Raw genomic sequence first — 21,722 nt, forward strand, 5'->3', positions numbered from 1 at the left:
TTTAACTTCCATTATTGCACACAATGTGATCACATAGAACCGAAACGTACTTAAACAAATTCTTCACTCCTTTGTATAAATATGGTTACTTGGAATGTTTTCACAAATCTGTATAATCTATTCAATTTAATAAAACATAATTAATATTTTAATAAACCCGCTGCTGAAACTTACCTGAACATGCATTTCAGTGCACTGATATTTCAGTAGATTGAGCATGTATTTATTATAAGAACAAAAAAATGCTCCGACAAATATACAATACATCATATGAAACCTTATAATACATGAACAATGTAATAAACAGGTATCAAGCATTTTATAAAAATGGCACATTTATTGCTACAGAATGGTTATGTACATGGCTGCATTGAATTAACTACAGATGAGAAACAGGTAATGGCTTACACAAAGCTGTGCATTTTTTTTCTCCAAGGATCTCCAGCACACAACCTGCTTGGACACTTCTACAAATCAGAAACACACCAAAAACATGAAAAAAGTCGAGGCACTCAGCCACACATTGAGAACAAGGTGTAACTGTTCATATTTTTTTCTTTTGCCTTTTTTTTTCTTTTTTTCCCTTTTTTTGTCATTTTTTTATTTTTGTTGTACAGTCGCAAACAATATGTCCCCTCTGCGACCAAATTAAAAATGTAAAAAAAAAAAAAAAAAAAAAAAACTAGCATAGAGTTTTATCTAAGTAACAAATGGTAAATATTAACTTATAAATATTAAAATAAAAGTAATAAACTTTGACATACGATGATTGCAAATCTACAGAGAGAAATATTTAGAATCGGACATTTCCAAAAAAAAATTCTTCTTTTTTTTTTTTAAATCTTGGAATATTCATGGTAAAAAAGGATTGATCTTGTGAAAAATATGCCAAATATGCTTTTTAACTTAGTTTTCTTTATGCAACAGGGAATACTAGAGTCTATTTGTATAGCAAAAGAGCACTAGACAAAAGAAGCTTTATACAAAAGCCAGGCACTGATACATGGTTAATCTCATTTTTTTTCCTTATCTTCACTTAATTGCATCACAAGTAACAATGAAAAAAAGGCCACAGTTCATATATTTTCACCATTACATATATCTATAATACTTGAAACAAATAAGATCAACCCAGCACTGCACAAAAAAATGAATCAACTGCAAGTCCATGAAAAAATAAAATAAAAAAGACAGACAAGAGAAATAGAAATGAGGGAGGCATAGAATTCTGGTACTCCAGTATGCTGGAATTCATATTACACATTGAAATGTTTTGTTCCAGTCAATTTCCCCTTTATTTATTTTTGTGCTTGTTCGTTTTGCTGGTCCATGGACTTAAGCTCCTGCGCAAAACAAATTTAGATAGTATTCTGCCTGACTGGTACAGTGTTATTAATATTATTTTTTCCTCCAAGGGAGAGGAAATCAAATGTGAAAGCAAATAAATCGGAAGACTGAATCTGAACTTGTTGCATTACTGTTTGGATTACAAAAAATTGTACTAACCATTTGTATTTCTTATATTTAAGTGATTTTGGAAATTTCCATATGTGGACAGATGCTTATTATCTGAACCCATTATCAAATTGAATGTGGAGGTGGATAAATAAAGAAAGTCCCTTTCAGGTATCTTTAAGGTATTGTAGTCTAGTGAAGTCTAGGCTCCAACTTTAACATATCTTACCTATTAAAATAGCTGAGCATTTACATATAGCGCTGAACAAAAAACAAAACCTTCCAAATCTATGTAACCAAAATACATATGAAACTCTAAAAATAGGTTAAAAGGCAAATTTTACTTTAACGTTTCAGATAACTAGGCAATACATGAACACAACACATTGCACAAATAGTTTTATACTGTTTGGTAAGGAGTTGTTCTGAATTTAGATTATATAAAAATGTAAAGACAATGTTAGTCCCTACAACTAAACTACAATATTTCAAAGTTGATTTAATAAAACACTCAAAAAACTTGATTTAGAAAATGAAAGCACCACTTTTTTTTCTTTAAATAGATTTAAAACTACTGTGCATACTTATAGTTATATTTGTATTATTTTGTGATTATGTGCATATTGTGATCATATTCCCTACAGATCAATGCCAGGCAGTTCAAATTCATCAAAATAAAAAAAATTAAAAATAAAAAGTTTTCCAGTCTATAAAAAAAAAAGTTTCTGTATAAATGATCTCTGGTCCTTTAGAACTATATAGAAATAATAAACTGCCATTTATTTCTTCCATAATATATGGATAGACTCAAACAAAACAAAAACATAAAACTGAAAGCTTTATAATAAAATATACATCCTTTATGGTGAATATAAATTGATATTCATAAAATGATACTTCATAAGAAAGATATGTCATTCTAGCCAAGACATGATATATTGCATACCCCTTAGACAAATATTACTTTGTTCCCAATTTATCTTTGTTCCATTTGCACCGTGACATCACAACATGATTGGGCAGTTAGGTGTGCCTCTGATTGAAGACACCCGTAGAAGATAACTAGTTTGACTTATCTGACATATCTGCCTATGATTCTTGTATTAGAAGACTTGAATTACAGTAGCTAAAATAACTTTACATCCTATTTATATCCACCTCCACATTTTAAAAATGTATAAAACCTATGACAGCATTTCGTTTGCCACAATGAACATATTTACAGGCTTTCATCACACAAATGAAGAAACTGAACTGTTTATGAATATGCAAATGATTATAGGGTCACTATCAAATTTGTTCTTTTTGATTTTTTTTCTTTAAATGAACATAAAATTCATATCATTGTATCTCACTATTTTGTTTTAAAAGTTTTTTTGTCAACCACACAGATTTTTTTTTTAACAAAAGAAACTGATACAACATATTAAAACACAGAATAACAATAGTCTACATGTAAAAATATAACTTTTACATACACAATTTCAAAATAATGATACGTTTGCCATTTGTCGCATAAAATTTACAAATGCAATTGTCATTTCTAATGTATATAATAATTGGAGAACAGATGGACGTTTAGACCGTTTTATGGTGTCTTCTTCGGCTAATTGTGGAGAATTTACTTAAACAAGAGAAACATATGCCATGTTTTGTGTGGCTAGAAAATGGAATCTGGAATTTGAGATCATATGGGTCAAACAATTACTTCATGATAAGCATTGCATGTAAAATATTTTGCATAAATAATTCAATCATCTAAGATTTTGCAGTGGGATTTAGTTTCAATATCCCACTTTTGTGTTGAGCTAGAACATAATACCACACTGTAAATTTATGATAAATTATAAACTGCATTCATACTGGTTCAAGAAAACGTTGCTACCGTACTCCTCAGGAAAAATGCAACGTAATGTTTTCAAACCTATAAGATTCGCCATTACATTGATTTATGATTGGAAATGCCATTTTACAAAACCCGAGGATAAGGCAACAAGAGTGATTCAACCAAGCTTGACTGAAATTCTCCCACTTCACATCTATTAAATATTCCAACCATTATCAGAAACGTCTTGTTGCATACTTTTAGCTACATTTGTAGATCACAAGAGTAATTAGCTATATCACAGCCACTTAGATTATGTTGCTTTTATGATGATATAAACATTGGAAGGCACAGTGGTAACATTTTGTAGCGTTCTGACCTTGTACCTATGAAAAAAATCCCAGAATGTGCTCAGATGAGCAGCTTTACACAACGGCAAATTCAACATGCCAGTCTTTGCTACTCGTAATATTTACACGGTGTGACTTCAAACCTGCATTCCCAATAGACTCAATAAATGAATGAGAAGCAACACTGGGCTCTGCATATTATTACGCAATACCTTGCAATGCAGAGAGTTCACACTACAAGTTGCAATAACAAAAAGAGGGAAAAAAAGGACAGAAAAAAAAAATCCATATTTACAGTAAAGTCTTTCTTAAAAAAGTTAATCATTATTATTTATACAGGAGCAAAACCGCTTTTAAACAAATTAACCATACCATAGTCACTACATTTTTCATATATATATATTTATATATTTGTCATAGGTCTATAATATCCATCTGTTTCTCCTACCCTAAGGAATGGCTAATGTCGTCACTAAATTTCAATCAGTCGATTGCTGGTTTTGTAAAGATCTGGGCAGCAAAGCTTCGCTTTTTCTATCCAGTAAGTATAAACACTAGCGAAACACAACACCACCAAAAACTGTCTCTTTTTTGTCCTCCAGAAGTACACTTTTTCATTATTGCAAGTTTACAATTTTAAATTAAATAATTTTTTTCAGACTTACAAATTAATTATATTTTTTTGTGGGTTTTTTTTGTTTTTGTTTTTTTCAAAATAAGTTTAGGCACAAATGCATTATTCCACAGCGTGGAGTAAATTACCATTCAGTCTTATTACAGCTTGCAACACACTTTGTAACATTCTGTATGAAATGTTAAGAGTTTTCCACAAGTTGCATTTTCTTGTGTCGGGAATGCTGAAACCGCTTGCGTCTGTGATGCATACTGTAACTTTTCAGATTTGTCTTATTTTACAAAAAGGAATAAAGGATAAATGTTTATGTGGATTTAAGATAATACATCTGTTAAGGAAGTGGCTTCTTGTCTAAACGAAGAAACACAAAAAGCTTGGACCTGGGGAAAAAAAACAAAATAAAGCTAAGATTAATTAAAGGGACAATAAAGTAAAAAAAAAAACTTTCATGATACAGATAGATCACACAATTTTAAACAACTTTCTAATTCACTTCCATTATTTGAACGTGCACAATCTTTTTATATTTACACTTTCTCAGGCACCAGATCCTACTGAGCAAGTACAAGAATTCACAGAATAAATGTATATGCATTGATGATTGGCTGATGGCTGTCACATGATGCAGTGGGAGATGAAACAGAAGTCATTTTACATTTCAGAAAGAAATCTACGACTCATTGGAAGTACTAGAACAAAGTAAATCTGATAATAAAAGTGAATTGGAAACTGTTTAAAACTCCAGACATGTATATCAAGAAACACTATTTAAATGTATTAAATAAATATCTTTACTATTTTTCACATGAAAAAGTTTAAAGGGACACTCAAGTCAAAATTAAACTTAAATGATTCAGATTGAGCATGCAATTTAAACAACTTTCCAATTTACTTCCATAAAAAAAAATCTCAGTATTTTTTTTTTATATTTACAATTTTTGAGTCACCAACTGAGCATGTGCAAGAATTCACTGGATATACCTATATGAATTTGTGATTGGCTGATGGCTTTCACATGCTATAGGAGGAGTGGAAATATACATAACTTTGAAATTTGTAAAAAAAAAATCTACTACTTATTTTAAGTTCAGACTAAGTGCTATTGCAGTGTCTTTGTATCATGCATTTGTTGATTATGTAAATCCACTGAGTATTTACTGATCCTTTAATGCAAATCTGTTGAAGCTAACATGAAATGCATGGTTGTGTACAGTTGGCCCATAAGGAACCTCCCTCAGCTTTACTGGTAAATTATGGCACAGTCCACTAGCTGTTTGTTTGTTTTTTTAGCACAGGAATATCCATTAAAAACCTATAATACATATTAAGATGCCCTATTTCAGATGCAACAAATAAAAAATACTTTAATAGCCCTTTAATGGTTAATTATAAGTACCAACCCCCAGCAGGATACAAAAATCAATGATAAACATAAAATGTTGAACTTTTTAGTAATGTAATGAGCACAAATCACATAAATATAAACACATCATCACTTTTTAATACAAGAATGATGTGTCCATTCAAAAATGTGATCAACATTTTTGACTTCTTAAAAAAACACAAGTTTAAAGTAAGTCCAATATTATTGGAATCTGCACTATGGGGTCTCACCTTTTTACATTTGTCCCAAATGATTTGATGCATCACCCATCCCAACATGGGGTCCTGCCAAGGATAAAGGGGAAGGATCGGATGAGACTTTCTCTTCTTCTCTCCGTTTCAGACATGCTGCTTTAGGGTTTAAATTCCTTTCTGTTAATAATAAAAGATGAAAAAACAAGCAATTTATTTTCTAAAACAAAAGACAATAAAATGAAACAATGGAGATGCACTATTTAATCTATGTATACAAAGTTTTGCCTTTAAAGGGCTATTTCTTTGGCAAGTAAACATGTCTGGTCAATTTTTTTGCAACCAGATGGTTTCAGCTCACAGTTTAGCAATGGGTTAATGGATTATGCAAATAGTGTCAATTAAATAATACAATTCATTATAACCAAGCAAATAAGATGGTATTTAGATTTGGTTTACAGTTTCATTTATTGAACAAAATATACAAATCTAGAACAAAAAGAATGAAAAGTTTAAACAAAAAATGTAATTTGTATAAATCTGAATACCTCTCTAAAATCTACCAAAGATATTTAATTTTAAATATGTACAGTAACAGGACTACAACTTTTACATATTTTGTTGTAATTCATAAAGTTTTTCAGAAATGTCCAGTAGTAAACGTTATATTTTTTTATGACTCACACTTTACTTCTATGCATTGCAGATACAACTCATGAACTGGAAAGTAACAAACATTAAACCACAAAAGAAAAAATACAAAAACCCACTAGGCTGTTTAAATGATGTTCCACCATAGCAAATCAGATGCTAAGAAATGTATCTATCCAAATTTATGATTTTTTAAATTTTGTCCAATTGGTCTGATAACATTGCTTGTAGTGGTGGTGCTGAGGGCTATTAGGGGTTAAAGCTCAGAGTATTTCTTACTATAGTTGTGAGTATCCTCAGGACATTACTGGTGCACAGTCCATGTATTGATTCTGAGGGTGTTAGTTTGAAAATCTCATTGCGAGTGTAAATATTTATGATCTTCACTGATTGAACTGTGTTTGTCATTATGTAACTGACGCCTTTATGCAGAATTACATACTATATAGATGATTTCAGTGTGCAGAGCAGCCAACCGTCCCTCATTTTGCAGGATGGTCTTGTTTGAAAGTTTTCTCCTGTTGACCCTCCCATCAACTCTTTTTCCCTTGATATGTCCTGGTTTTCCAGGCATCACCCAAACCCACCCATAAATGTTACCAGACACACCCAGAGCCACTCACTGAACAGCCAGCCAATAACTAGCTTTGGTCCCACCCCTCACCTCCCGGAGGGAGATGTTTTGAGGTACACAGTATATGCAAATTAAAAAACCTGAAAAGTGTAGTATTGGGAAGGATGGAGTCATGGATCTAGCCTCAGATTTTTTTTGGAACCTAGCCTAGAAATACACCTAATTGTATGAAAATGGATACACCTTACAAAAAGAAAAAAAATCAATGAAACAAATTACCTCGTACTTGCTGTTCTAAACTAAGGATGACGGCAACAGCCTGATGTAGTATTAGGAGCTTTGTCTGGGGTTTATCACTCTTTAGGTGTAGCTGCACCATTCGTCCTAGCTCCTTGAACGCCTCATTGATATCGCGTACACGGAGACGCTCACGAGCATTGTTTGCCATTCTCCTTTCCTTCTCCCTCTCCGCTTTCTGCTCTGGTGTCAAATCTTCATCATCATTATTGCTGGGAAATAAATTAAATGTTTAAATAAAAATTCTTACAGCCCATATAATAATCTATATATTTGTTTTAAAAAATATTTTACAATAAACACAGCTATTGGCAAGGGAAACTATAGTATTTCAATAACAGAGCATTACAATTCTACAGTATTAATTTGTTACTGACAATGTTTAAGATTAAATTATGACACTTTTGAATTTGCATGTGGACTGTGAACTAAATGCATTTAGTTACTTAATTGATAATGCTGAGAAAACAACAATACACTTTATTTTAATTGTTATTTTGCTTAAATATAGACTCTGGTCAACATATCTGCATATAAACATAACATTTAAATGAGTTCTAATAACATAACAATTATTAATGTACAAACAATTTCACAGTATTTAAAGGGATATTTTATATATATATATATATATTTTTTTTTTTCACATTGCATCTAAACATGAACATTGTGTGTGTTTGAATGTATATATATATATATATATAATCAGTAAACTGGACCAGATATGATAATTACACTAAGCATATTTAATTTCTGTTTGTCTTGGCTTATCCTGTCAGCAATCACCAACAAAAAAAATACCAAGCAGTAAAATACAAGGGCAGGCTGGATAAGCAAAACACCCTCAAACCCAAACAGTCATGCTTTCTTTGGAACCCAACACAACATGGGGAACATGAGATTCAAGAGGGATGCTACCCATAATCACACAAGAATGAGAAGTAAATCCCATGATGGCACTAAAGACTTACACCTTGTAAGAATAATTCACTGCTTGAAAACATTTATGTATCAAGGTATATCTGTCTATAGTAATGCAAATATATCTGATATCTGGACTTTCAGAGCACTGGACCTTTGCACAGTACTATACAGATCACAAAGGGTCTAACAGCACTTATAGGTAGGAAGCCTTTGGGAATAGAGTACATAAACCCTTAAAAAAGCTTTAAGGAGGCATGGGACCTGATTTGAAGGCGTCAGCTTCAGTGTTAGGAAGAGCAAGGGAGGCAGCTATGTGAGCTGTAGGCTTCAAAGCGTTGGGTTTGGAGATAGCCAGAGCTAGATTGGAGGTGTGTTCCACAGGAGCCTGTTGACTAGTTTTGGAGCAGATACTGGTTTACACTACAAGCAACAAGATTATAATGTTGCTTTTATATTTTGTCCATGGTGGGTCTTTGCTCTTCCTTAATAAAGCAAAATTGTTACAGCAAAGGAATACAAGGGAATCTCATATGTATGAATTTATGCCCAGAAGACATTCCTAACCACAAATGTAAGCTGAAGATTGCAAAAGTTTATTCACCCATGGATCATAAAATCCAAACTTCATCAAATTATGTAAATCAGCAGTCATAAGATTTATGGCATTTATACTTGGATGAAAGTGTGGAACTCACATAAAGTCTCAATGTAGATAGAGTCTAGCGACTCTCAATAACCAATCTCAGAAAAGAGAATCAGGAACATCTTGTATAATAGGGCAGAAGCTATTTCACCTATGATATGTCCCATTGAATTTTATGTCGAACTGGAAGTATGAGATGGAATGGAGGAAACATATAGACAAGAGGAAAGATCTACTTTATGTGAAGGTATCTACTAAATATGTTTCTAGGAGAGAAAACCTAATGTTTGATGAATGCAGTTGTGTCCCCCAGGGCTAAGTTAGATGAAGAAAAACAGATACTTCAAGATTCCATTCCTCCAGAAGAATCTGGAGAACTGTAGATTTATTGGCAACATGAACTGGTCAGCTAACCAACTTAAGTGAAATTATTCTATAGCTTCCTCATCCCTTAAGGTTACTGGAGTTAATAGTTAAGCATACCCATTGGGGGCCCATAAGGAGTGTGGTTTCATTCTGTAATGTCAAACCTTCAGAAAGTTACTTTGAATTGAACACATCCTCAACTTGTGTACTATCAATTTGAGGTCAGACTGGCAGACAGTATCGATTTCTGAAATGCTGCACCAGCTGAACCATGCAATTATCTCCTCTGGCAAAAACACCATTTTGTGAGGTGTTAAAAAAAATCAGCTCCCAAAATAACACACAACTTAGGCTATGAATAAGAAGACTCTTTCTAGATAATATCTGATAAAATGCTGATGAGCAGTAGACACTAGAATATACTTTTTTTTTTAAGAAAAAAAAACATTACCATACATTTTGATTTGAAACTGTTTGCCTACATGCTCATTAAGTGTTCAAATATTAAATGCTAGTCCCCAGAAACAAAAGGGAGCAGTTTTGGCTTTGACAAAAAAGAGTTGTTGATGCATCAGTTTTTTTTAATCCTTTAAGAATTTCACCCAGAACCAAAACAATTTATGGACTTTCTAAAAAGTGTTAGCCTCTTAAGGAAAGCAACAAGCATTAGCTTTCAAACCAGCATCTTGTAACTAATGTTAGAACCAAACTTTTCTGGTAATATTCCAACCATACCTTCAGCATTTACCTTCATCAAGTTTGCAGTATCTTCAGCTAAAAAAGAAAAACACAAGGCCAATGCTCTTGTGGTTTAATAACTGAAAACATAGCCAGTAGATAGTAACATATTGCATCTTAAACAAAAGACTCTTTTTAGACTTGTCTATCTAACCAGTCTTTAAATGCACTAGCATTATTCATCTAATCTATTCTAATCTATTCATCTAATCTAATCTAATCTATTCATCCAAATGTAACATAGCAGCATTAACAGTAGAGGGAGGATTGGTCTATATATTCAGCAATTAAAAGGGGGAACATAATATATATTGTTAGCTTATCAGGAGCAAGTAAAAGATTTCGGCTTCCCTCTTTCTGCCTAAACATATGTAAAAAGGAATAGAAAGGAAATTCAGGCTTTTGTTTGGTTGTTTGGGGGCAGGCTGGACATGAAATACATGAATGGAAAACAATCTTTCTCTCTAAGTTAAACACAATTTTTTTTTATACAAAGAAAATATGTGGAGTGATAATATAACCATTACCCAGACTCTGCAACCTACCAATGCAAATGCACAACAAAGTAACTGAATTTGCAACAAATTTTCAAGAGTGAAAATAGCTGTTTAGAAAGCAGATATGCCCCAGTCCAGGCCGAACTATATTGTGTCTATCGTGCTGAAAAATAAGCGACCGGCAGCCAATAACTGACAGGTGCACAGACGTGATTGACAACACAAAATATTAAAAAAAGTCTCCAACCTCAATGTATGCATGCTCTCACCGCCCTGCAGCCAGCGACCACAGAATAGCAGGAGCCTAATGTACCCCTAACTGCCCAGTTAGTTTAAATGGCATACTCTATGCATAATTTATATAAAGGCACTAAACAAAAAACCCATTAAAGTAATACGTGTATAATACAAATGTACTTGCCTGTCAGCCATAGTGCTTGAGAAGTCTGTCCTATTTGGGGTACAGAATAAAAAAAGATTATGTGGCAAGAAGGAGAAGAGTTTTGTATTTACATAAAAAGGCTTCAGGTTACCGTCTATTCCAATATAAAAGGGGTAATTTTTTTCTTGGTGAATGCTATTAGGGAAAGCCAAGATACTATTTTAATGTTTAAATAGCAGTCTTTTATATGCATGGTATAAACTGCAGTTTGCTTGACTTTGTTGCATGCCTCTCAGCAATTGCTTAGATTGATATATGGTTTCTGATTAGAGCTAGCAAAGGAAGCCAAGTGAACATACTTAAGGGGTTTTTACAGGGTGCATATCCCTGTGCTGCTCTGTAACAGCAAAACCCTAAACATTTACTAAAAAGAGGAAAACATTTTTTTTTACTTTGTTCAGATCTTTTGCTATACAGTGCTTAAATGTAGAGAAAACCTATATAAAAATAACGTAAATATCCCTTTAATTCATATATATAATACATATCACCTTGAATGTGTTACATAAAATGTTGAATTACTGTAATGATTATGAAGAGAAACCTCTCAAGGGTCAGTGTACTCAGATACATCAATATGATTACATAACATAAAAGATAATGCTGTTTCATAATGCAGGATTTTTTTGATCTATATAAGTAATTCTTAATTTCAGTTGTTAGAACCATATCAGTTATTTCTCATGTATGTTCTTTACAATGTGCGATAACCTTAAATAAATATGTGTTATGTTGTTAGGCAGTAACTTTCAGGCAAGAGCCTGTACCCTCTTCTATTTGGTCAAACAGTCCTTTTTATAGTACACAGTGATAGTGGGCCTATTGTCATCGCAAATTATTGAAATATTAAACATAAAATATTAAAAAATATTAACAAAACATATTATACAAACTGTAAAATATTCTAAATAATCTATATTTTTTTACAGAATATATAATAATTTTTAAAAATTTTAATTCATATTTTGTAATATTTATATTTAATATTTCAATAACACGCATTGAAGTTAGCAATTCTTCATGTGCACTAACCCAACCACGTTAGACCTAAATGAACCACTTCACTCATATTTTACATTTCTATGTTCTTCACATAGAGAATAATGTACTTTTTATTATTAAATATATAATTTCATATATATCTGATAATGTTAATGTAAAATAGATATCTATACCTATATATCTATAGGAATATATATAAAGGTATATATATATATATATATATATATATAAATATATACAGTATACATAGACACAGTAAATATATATATATATGTATATATATGTGTGTGTGTATTTACAATAAAAAGTAAATTGTTCTGCAAGTGAAGAACGTTGGAATAAGAAATAAGTATAGTAAATATACAGTAAAACACATATGTAGACATATATATATATATACACATATTTAAACATGTCTATATATGCATAAAAGCCATTTGCAGCCATCTTTGAGCCCTTTTTTAAACAATTTTGTATTTATGTTGTGTTTAATGCAAGTTTAAATTCTTCCCCTAAAATTTACACGAGCTAACCCGATAAATTGTGTAAATTGTGATTGTGCTCGAGCGAATGCATTACTTTCAACTCGTGAAACACACGCTATTCTGTTGCGTGCAAAAAGCCGATAAAAAAATTATATCGCTTGTGCACATTAGTTGATTTATAACTTAATTATTTTCCACTTTTCTATGCCTGTCAAATGAATATTGGGACATACACAACTGCTGATTGGTGCATACTCATGAGCGGAGTAAATGCACCAATCAAAGGCTCCCTATGCTCAATCCCTAATTAAATGAAATCATGTATTTCCCAGTAATGTACAGGTAGCCCTCAGTTTACGCCGGGGTTAGGTTCCAGGAGGAATGGTTGTAAATTGAAACTGTTGTAAATTGAAACCCAGATTATAATGTAAGTTAATGGGAAGTGAGGGGGTTAGGTTCCAGGCCCCTCTCAAAATTGTCATAAGCAACACCTAATATATTATTTTTAAAGGTTTGAAATGAAGACTTTAAATGCTAAACAGCATTATAAACCTAATAATATAGATTGTATCATCATCAAACTAAGTTTAATGAACAAAAACATTTGCTAAACATCAACTAATGAAATAATTACACAACAGACTGCATCATCATCAAATTAAGTTTTATGAACAAAAACGTTTTTTTACTTGCATTTTTCTGCAATCAGTTCTCTGCATTGTTAGCATGTTAGATAATATTGGTTCTGCAGCTATTCTATGCATTTCAATCTGCAGTGATTAATAGGCAGTTAGACACCCTCATCTCAAGCAGCTGGACAGGAAGATAATAGGGAAGTGGCTGCAAGATCTTGCTCGATGGGTCTTGTCTGATCTGTGTACACAGATCAATTTCAGGCTGTTAAACTAGCTTAACTTTGCTGAAATACAAGCAGACAGCTCCACCTACTGGTTATTTTAATTAGTGCACTGATTTTTAATACATTTCAATAGCAGTCCAATGACTGGAAAAAAAAAGGTTGTTATTCTAAAATGGCGCAAATTGAACCGGCATAAACCGAGGGCCACCTGTATATGATTATGCCCCTTTAAGTATATTCCCCATTGGGTTATAGAAAATGTCTATGCTGGGGATTGAGTTCAGACATGACATAAATAAATATTAGACTGTAAGTAAATATTCACAACTGTAAATGAGAACCACTTTTATAGAAATAATCAAATTAGTCAAATATTTGGACCCCAGTATAAACCTTCTCACAAATTTAGATAATTAAAGGAATATAGAAGTCAAAATTTTCTGTTATCAAATGCAACTGTTTCTCTTAGTATCCTTTGTTGAAACTTTCCATGACATCATACTGAGGTATGCTCAGGAGAGTGTATTTGTGTTATACATTTTTTTCAAACAAACCTGCCATACAGTACTCAAGAGATGTACACTCATGTCATGGAACAGGACTACATTTCAACAAAAGAGTTAAGATTGACAAAAGAAGTAAATTAGAATGTTTTTTTTTTTTAATTGCAATATTTATAAGAATCGTGAAAATGTCATTTTAACATCCGTATGCCTTTAATTAATATGATAGAGTACATTTCTCTAGTGGCAGTGTGCTTAGAACAGACCCTTGGTTTCCATCAGACTCTTGGTTTTAGAAGCCATGTGGAAAAAAATTATGGTTTTCTCCATAATCCTTTCTGTTCACTTCATCAAAATCCAGTAAAGGAATTAAATGAAGCGACACTATTAAGTACTGTTACCTAGATCTTGACCTCGTAATTGATTTGATATCCTTCTTGTCGTCGTCTAATTTCTTGTCATCAGAAGATTTTGAGTCTTGGAGGTTTTCATCTCCTTCATCATCTGACTTGATTTCAGAACTTCCCGGAGACATATTCTGCCCTTGAAGCCCAGTTGGTATTCCTGTGAGAGATAAAAAAACAAATATAAGCATGTGTAGCCTTAAAAACACCAAGATAATATATCACATGTATGTGTGTGACTTTATTAAAATTGTATTTTATTACAGTTGTTTTGCTTTTTGTTAAAAGGGTTTTCCTATACCAAGAAAAAACAATGTAGTTTTCTGCCAATATCTGCCAGAAAGTCATAAGTCCTTAAAGGGACACTAAACCCAAAATATTTATTTCATGATTCAGGTAGATAATACAATTTTAAACAACATTCCAATGTATTTCTATTATAGAATTTGTTTAATTCTTTAGCTATCCTTTGTTGAAGAAATAGCAATGCACATGGGTGAGCCAATTACACGAGGCATCTATGTGCAGCCACCAATTTGTAGCTACTGAGCCTATCTAAATATGATTTTCAGCAAATGATATCAAGGGAATGCCAATAATTGTGCCAAAGATATATTTAACAAAGATTTTTTTTTTATAAACCTGTGTTGTGTTTAATATCATTTAGTGGGACATTAAAATACCTTGTTTTTGAGTAAAAAAAAAAGAAAAAGTATATTGTCCCAGTCTCATAGGCTTTCAAACTGTTGAAAATCACCAAAACCAGCTATTTGATTAGTATCATTTTGATAGAGTTTAAGAATTTGATTTTGGAATCTTAATATTCCTGAACTGTATTTAAAAATCATATACATTTCAAATAATATACTATAAATTGACATTTATACAAAATAAAAAGCTCTCACACACAGATTTTTTTTTTTTTAAATTTGAGGAGCCTTATACCCGTTTACAAAGCTATGGACTTTAAAACTGACTCAGAACCCTCATATAAGCATTAAAAAGGAACAAGCAACCCCTATTTTGAAAGAAGAAATGTCTATTATAAATGAGGGGGGTCATAAGCAAAATCAGCTTAAAACTGGTCCTATTTTGGGGATAATACAAAGAAAAAGATCAGCCCCTTCACCTTAGAATTATATCTCAAGATCTTAATGACTCTCACGCTGCTGTTTACCATATATTACATTATAGTGAATAATAAAAATATAGTCACTATTGAGAAAGCTTCGGCGAAACGCGTCTAGTGACGCCACAGTGGGAATCGGAGGTATTTACTAAAGTACACAGTACTGTCACTAACAAATCGATCCAGGTCTGTAAATGTTTGTATTTTACAAATGCTTAATAAAAGTTACATTTTAATTGATTTAAACTGGACGGGACATTTGTCTTTCAAAAGGGAGACTTTTTCAGTTGACCGCCGTAGATTGTATTAACACGCCAAACTTTTTGATATTTTTGCTGATTGATAACCAACACCTGTGTGAGTGAGATACAGGTGGGGTTTTTGTTATCATATACTGTGCTGATTTTTAAGGGTTGAGCACTGGTGTGTTATACACGCTGCTGTACCGGAGACCTTTTTGTTTTTTCAATAAAAATATATATATTTGTTTTGCAACCCTTATGGTGGCATTTTACCATGTTTGATTATTACTGATTATTTGGCTTTATTTATCTAGCTGAGGAAACGGTTTGAAACTCTTGGGGTGCAGGCTCTCTCATGCAATCATAGGGCAGCAGCTTCCTAACCTTTGTTACACCTCTCAAATGGCCAGACTGATTTGTTCTGGATGATTGACAAGCTCTGCTCTCACACGATTAGCTGCTGGAAGGCAGGCGTGGGGCTGCAGAATTATTTGCTTGTGCAATTGTTTGTCTTAAAAAGTCAACAGCTGATTGACTCATCAAGAAACACTAAAATGTAAAACAAAAACTAAACATGAGGTGTTAAACAGTGAAATATTTAATTTAAAAAATTCTCATGTAAAATATTTTAAAATATATAAATCAAGTTTTTTTTAATACATGTTTTGAGTTTAGTGCTATGCTAGTAGAAGTTGAATAAAATGTGAACTAATCTTCTTTATTATTATTTAATACATAAATATAGAGTCTGACAGTAGGTCTAATCAAATTTCTGACTAAAGTGTAAGCTTAATTATTAGAATAGCCTTACACATCTTGCAGGCATTCTTAAATTCTGTTACAGCCTTTGGGGCCCATTTATCAAGCTCCGTATGGAGCTTGAGGGCCCATGTTTCTGGCGAGCCTGCAGGCTCGCCAGAAACAGCAGTTGTGAAGCGGCGGACAGAGATCGCCGGAATTCAACCCGATCGACCTGACAACGCGGATCAGGTCTGTCGGACCTGATCCGCACTGTCGGATCAGGTCCGACAGACCTTTGTTAAATAGGCCTCTAAGTCTTTATCAATATATTGATCAGGATATAGAGAAATCTGTCCAGTAAAGTAGTAGAAGTGATAACTTTTTTCTTCATATAAAAATCAGTGTGCATTAATTGCAATTAGTTTACTAACCCCTATATGGATCTTGTGGAGGATTTAAGTCTGGTGATGTAGCAGACTGGACCGGTAACTGTGGGACTGAAACCTGGTTTGGCACAAGAGAGTGGCTTCCTCGAAGACTGACACCATCTTCACGATGTGCTCCAACCTGTATGTTTTAGAAAAAAGATGTGAACCAATAAATATAGAACAGGGAACACATTTATTAAGGAGACACTCATAATATGTTGACATATATTCAAATATTAGAAAACTAGTTATTTATTGTTTGAATGAAACATTGGTAATCATAAATGGTCACTGCTTCCCAACAAAAAGCAATGTATAAAATACAGATATAATTCTGAAAAGTCAATTGCTTATGAGTAAATTTAAAGTAGCTCTTTTAAATGCACAGTTCTTAAGTAGTTTAAGAAAAATAAAACCTTCATACACAGCTGAAAAAAACATCTTAATTGGCATTATTGGGTAAATAAGAATGAGGCAAGATAGAAGCTGTATCAGCAGACCGCTTTCAGTATAGATCGAGAGGCATGAAACACTGGAAGCCAAACTCTAGCATTTATCTAGGCTCAAGGGGAGTATTGTTGGGTACTTTTCACTTATTGCATCCAGATGGATCATCTGGAGCCACAGAGTAAATATCTATAATCATGGCAAACAAGGTGTTATAGAACGATTAAGGAGGAAGAGAGAGGAATGCTTTAGAGCGCTGCGGCAGCAACCAAGCCCAACTGCGTTGTTCCAGGTTGGCATTAACCAAAGTTTTCAGGGCTCTTCTAAGAAGCAACATGAAAGCTATTAAAGAGGCTTTACTACTAGAATCACCCTTGAGATGAACTAAAAATATATGAATATCCTGGTGAAGGTAAAAAAGAACGATAAGTAGTAATTGGTGTTGTCTATGTGTAAAACCTTCAAGAGGAGGACCCTCACGCAAGCTCAAATCCAATGTGGTCTTCAAGAAAGAGGTATGGAATGTCTTAATCAGTGAAGGGGTGTATGGGCCCCTAGAGTAGGACAAGGAGCTAGCTGCTTAATTATAATAATATCAATATACCCAGTCAGGTATTTTGCTATTAAACGTGACTAAAAAGAAACATTTTAAAAACCATAAAATTCACCAAAAATATTTTGCGCATATAAGTTCAAAAGTGCCTCACTAACTGCTAAATCAGCAAAATGAAATGCTTATAGCATTAAGTGTCAGTCAACATATTGGAAAGATTAATACTGCAACAACTGCTATATGGGTCTTGTCATGAAGGTGCCCCATTTTGACTATCAAGAAAAAGACATTATTAGAATGTATAGACCCAATTTTATATGTATGTATATATATATATATATATATATATATATATATGTGTGTGTGTGTGTGTGTGTGTGTGTGTTGATTACTATGTTGTCATTTAAATAAGTATTATAAAACCTAGTTTTGATGAAAAAGTACTGGCCAAGATACTTTGATGAATAGATAAAAAAAATAATTATTCCAAGGCTTTTGAAATGTATTGAATTTATAAATTAATGGTGGATCTGATACAAATAGACTGAAAATGAGTCTAAACCTTATATAAATCAAAATCTTACTGATGGATTACACTTAGTCATAGAATAACACTTCTGACTATTTTAAACCTGTGTACTGGATATTTCACTAAAATGTGGAAAGTGACCATGCAAAGATAAGCTCAATTATAACTAAGTTATCAGATCAGAACCTTACCTTGCTCTAGCCAATTTAGGGCCAGATTACAGTTTGCGCTCTTATTATGAGTTAAAAGTAAACTGTTTTCGCTCGTGTGCTAACCCGACGAGCGCAAAAAGACGATCTTAGAACACTGCGCATGCAATAACCTTTATATAGTGTACATATGAATACATGATTATATAAAGGTATAGATATATATAGGAATATCTATTTAAAAATAGAGAACATATTCTGCTATGTGCAGAATACTGGAATGGGAAATATTTACAGTAAATACATAGTTAATAAAAATGAATATTGCATAAATATGTTTTTTCATGTTTTCATCTAACTGCAAAGTGCTCCAATGCACTGTAAATACATATATACACATTTAATACATATGTACACACATATATACATATATATATATATATATTATAAATATATATACTGTATATACACACACATACATATATATATATAAATATATATATATATATATATATACACACACACACAGTATCTCACAAAAGTGAGTACACCCCTCACATTTTTGTAAATATTTTATTATATCTTTTCATGTGACAACACTGAAGAAATGACAATGCTACAATGTAAAGTAGTGAGTGTTCAGCCTGTAGTGTAAATTTGCTGTCCCCTCAAAATAACTCAACACACAGCCATTAATGACTAAACCGTTGGCAACAAAAGTGAGTACACCCCTAAGTGGAAATGTCCAAAGTTGGCCCAAAGTGTCAATATTTTGTGTGGCCACCATTATTTTCCAGCACTGCCTTAACCCACTTGGGCATGGAGTTCACCAGAGCTTCACAGGTTGCTACTGGAGTCCTCTTCCACTCCTCCATGACAACATCTTGGAGCTGGTGGATGTTAGAGACCTTGCACTCCCCCACCTTCTGTTTGATGATGCCCCACAGATGCTCAATAGGGTTTAGGTCTGGAGACATGATTGGCCAGTTCATCACCTTTACCCTCAGCTTCTTTAGCAAGGCAGTGGTCGTCTTGGAGGTGTGTTTGGGGTCGTTATCATATTGGAATACTGCCCTGCGGCCCAGTCTCCAAAGGGAGGGGATCATGCTCTGTTTCATTATGTCACAGTACATATTGGCATTTATGGTTCCCTCAATGAACTATAGCTCCCCAGTGCCGGCAGCCCTCATGCAGGCCCAGACCATGACACCCCCACCACCATGCTTGACTGTAGGCAAGACACACTTGTATTTGTAGTCCTCACCTGGTTGCCGCCACACACGCTTGACACCATCTGAACCAAATAAGTTTATCTTGGTCTCATCGGACCACAGGACATGGTTTCAGTAATCCATGTCCTTAGTCTGCTTGTCTTCTGCAAATTGTATGCAGGCTTTCTTGAAGGAAGAGGCTTCCTTCTGGGATGACAGCCATACAGACCAATTTGATGCAGTGTGCGGCGTATGGTCTGAGCACTGACAGGCTGACTCCCCACCCCTTCAACCTCTGTAGCAACGCTTGCAGCACTCATACGTCTATTTCCCAAAGATATCCTCTGGATATGACGCTGAGCACGTGGTCTTTGGTCGACCATGGCGAGGCCTGTTCTGAGTGGAACTTGTCCTGTGAAACTGCTGTATGGTCTTGCCCACCGTGCTGCAGCTCAGTTTCAGGGTCTTGGCAATCTTCTTATAGCCTATGCCATCTTTATATAGAGCAACAATTCTTTTTTTCAGATCCTCAGAGAGTTATTTGCCATGAGGTGCCATGTTGAACTTCCAGTGATCAGTATGAGAGAGTGTGAGAGCGATAACACCAAATTTAACACACCTGCTCCCCATTTACACCTGAGACTTATAACACTAACGAGTCACATGACACCGGTGAGGCAAAATGGCTAATTGGGCCCAATTCACTACTCACTTTTGTGCCAACGGTGTAGACATTAATGGCTGTGTGTTGAGTTATTTTGAGGGGACAGCAAATTTATATTACACTGTTATACAGGCTGTACAAAGTGTAATTTCCTCAGTATTGTCACATGAAAAGATATAATAAAATATTTACAAAAATGTAAGGGGTGTACTCACTTTTGTGAGATACTGTATGTATATTATATATATATATATATATATATATATATTAGGGGTGTGCATGACTTTTTTTTAACAATCGACTAGTCGAAAGCTGTTTCTTTCGACTAGTCGAAATCACCCCCTCCTGCCAGAAAATAGGTAAATGCAAAATATTTTTTATGTAATTGTAATTTTTTTTATTTATTTTTAAAACATATGTCATAGTCGACACAACAACCCTTATATGGGAACAAAAAAAAATCTACAAAGCGCGTCCATGCAAGTTTTTATTTAACAAAAACATCAACTATTTATTTGGCAATGCCCATATTATTTTAATTATATGTATTGTTCTTGTTAAGAAAAATGAGCATGTCCACATGCTCCGGGAGTAGACAATTAGGTAGTCTGTTGACTATCAGGCCTGCAGCTGAGAAAACTCATTCAGCTGGTACAGATGTTGCTGGGATGCACAGGTATGCTTTCGCTAGCCGTGATAATTTCCTGTACTTGCATTTATTTGCCTTCCACCATGCCAGATGGTCTTCATCTTGCATATATTTGTCCAGCTCGGTTTGCAGAGACATTGCGTCCTTTGTGTAGTAGTCATCTCCGAATAATGTTGCCATAGCAGTAACAGTGCAACGTTGCTTTACGGGTGGTCCGCTTACCACTGTACTTGTACTACTTGGTTCACCTTCTGTTATATCACCACCGTTTTCCGTAAGATAAAGCAATTCCGCTACTTTGTCTGTGACTGCTTTCTTGACCATCTCTTCTGTAAACTTAAAATGTTTGTGCCTAGGGTCTAGAAATGAAGCGATGTGCCTGTAAGTGAAAAGCGGCGCTTGAGGGACTCCAATACAGTTGTTTTAAACTGTGATACTTTTGTTGACTCTCCTGTGGTACTAATGAGATGCTTGGACAGGAGAGTGGCTGTGACAGGGTAAAATAGATATTGATACCTCAGACTCTCCGCACAAAGCAGTTGTAGCACATTTCAAGGAGCTTAACACTGGCAGTAGCTCTTCGATAGCTACCCAACTGTCATAAGCCAGGTAAAGTGTGTGGGCATCTGTCAACTTTGTGTACACCCTGTCAGACAGGACGGGGACAACTGCCCAACTTTGTTCCAGTAAGCGCTCAAACATGTCATAGATGGAATTCCATCGGGTACGACAGTACTGCACGAGGCGGTGCTCAGG

At 33.9% G+C, this 21,722-nt stretch overlaps 1 protein-coding gene across 11 annotated transcripts in view; it reads right to left on the minus strand.

The window, feature by feature from the left end:
- Positions 1-317: 317 nt before the first annotated feature.
- The window catches only part of TCF4 (transcription factor 4), a 652,106-nt gene continuing 630,701 nt past the window's right edge, over positions 318-21,722 (minus strand). For 4 of the 11 annotated variants that reach the window (XM_053701135.1, XM_053701129.1, XM_053701134.1 and 1 more), the window contains 6 exons: positions 16,768-16,903; positions 14,222-14,384; positions 10,951-10,980; positions 7,344-7,573; positions 5,879-6,019; positions 318-4,644 (listed from right to left, as the gene is read on the minus strand). In XM_053701135.1, coding sequence (XP_053557110.1) covers positions 5,883-6,019; positions 7,344-7,573; positions 10,951-10,980; positions 14,222-14,384; positions 16,768-16,903 — 696 coding nt within the window. In that variant the 3' untranslated portion in view covers positions 318-4,644; positions 5,879-5,882. The remainder of the gene's footprint in view (positions 4,645-5,878; positions 6,020-7,343; positions 7,574-10,950; positions 10,981-14,221; positions 14,385-16,767; positions 16,904-21,722) is intronic. The other 7 variants (XM_053701132.1, XM_053701138.1, XM_053701140.1 and 4 more) reach the window with 3 other exon arrangements.

The sequence above is a fragment of the Bombina bombina genome, chromosome 2, assembly GCF_027579735.1.
Source record: "Bombina bombina isolate aBomBom1 chromosome 2, aBomBom1.pri, whole genome shotgun sequence".
NCBI classification, from domain to species: Eukaryota; Metazoa; Chordata; class Amphibia; order Anura; family Bombinatoridae; genus Bombina; species Bombina bombina.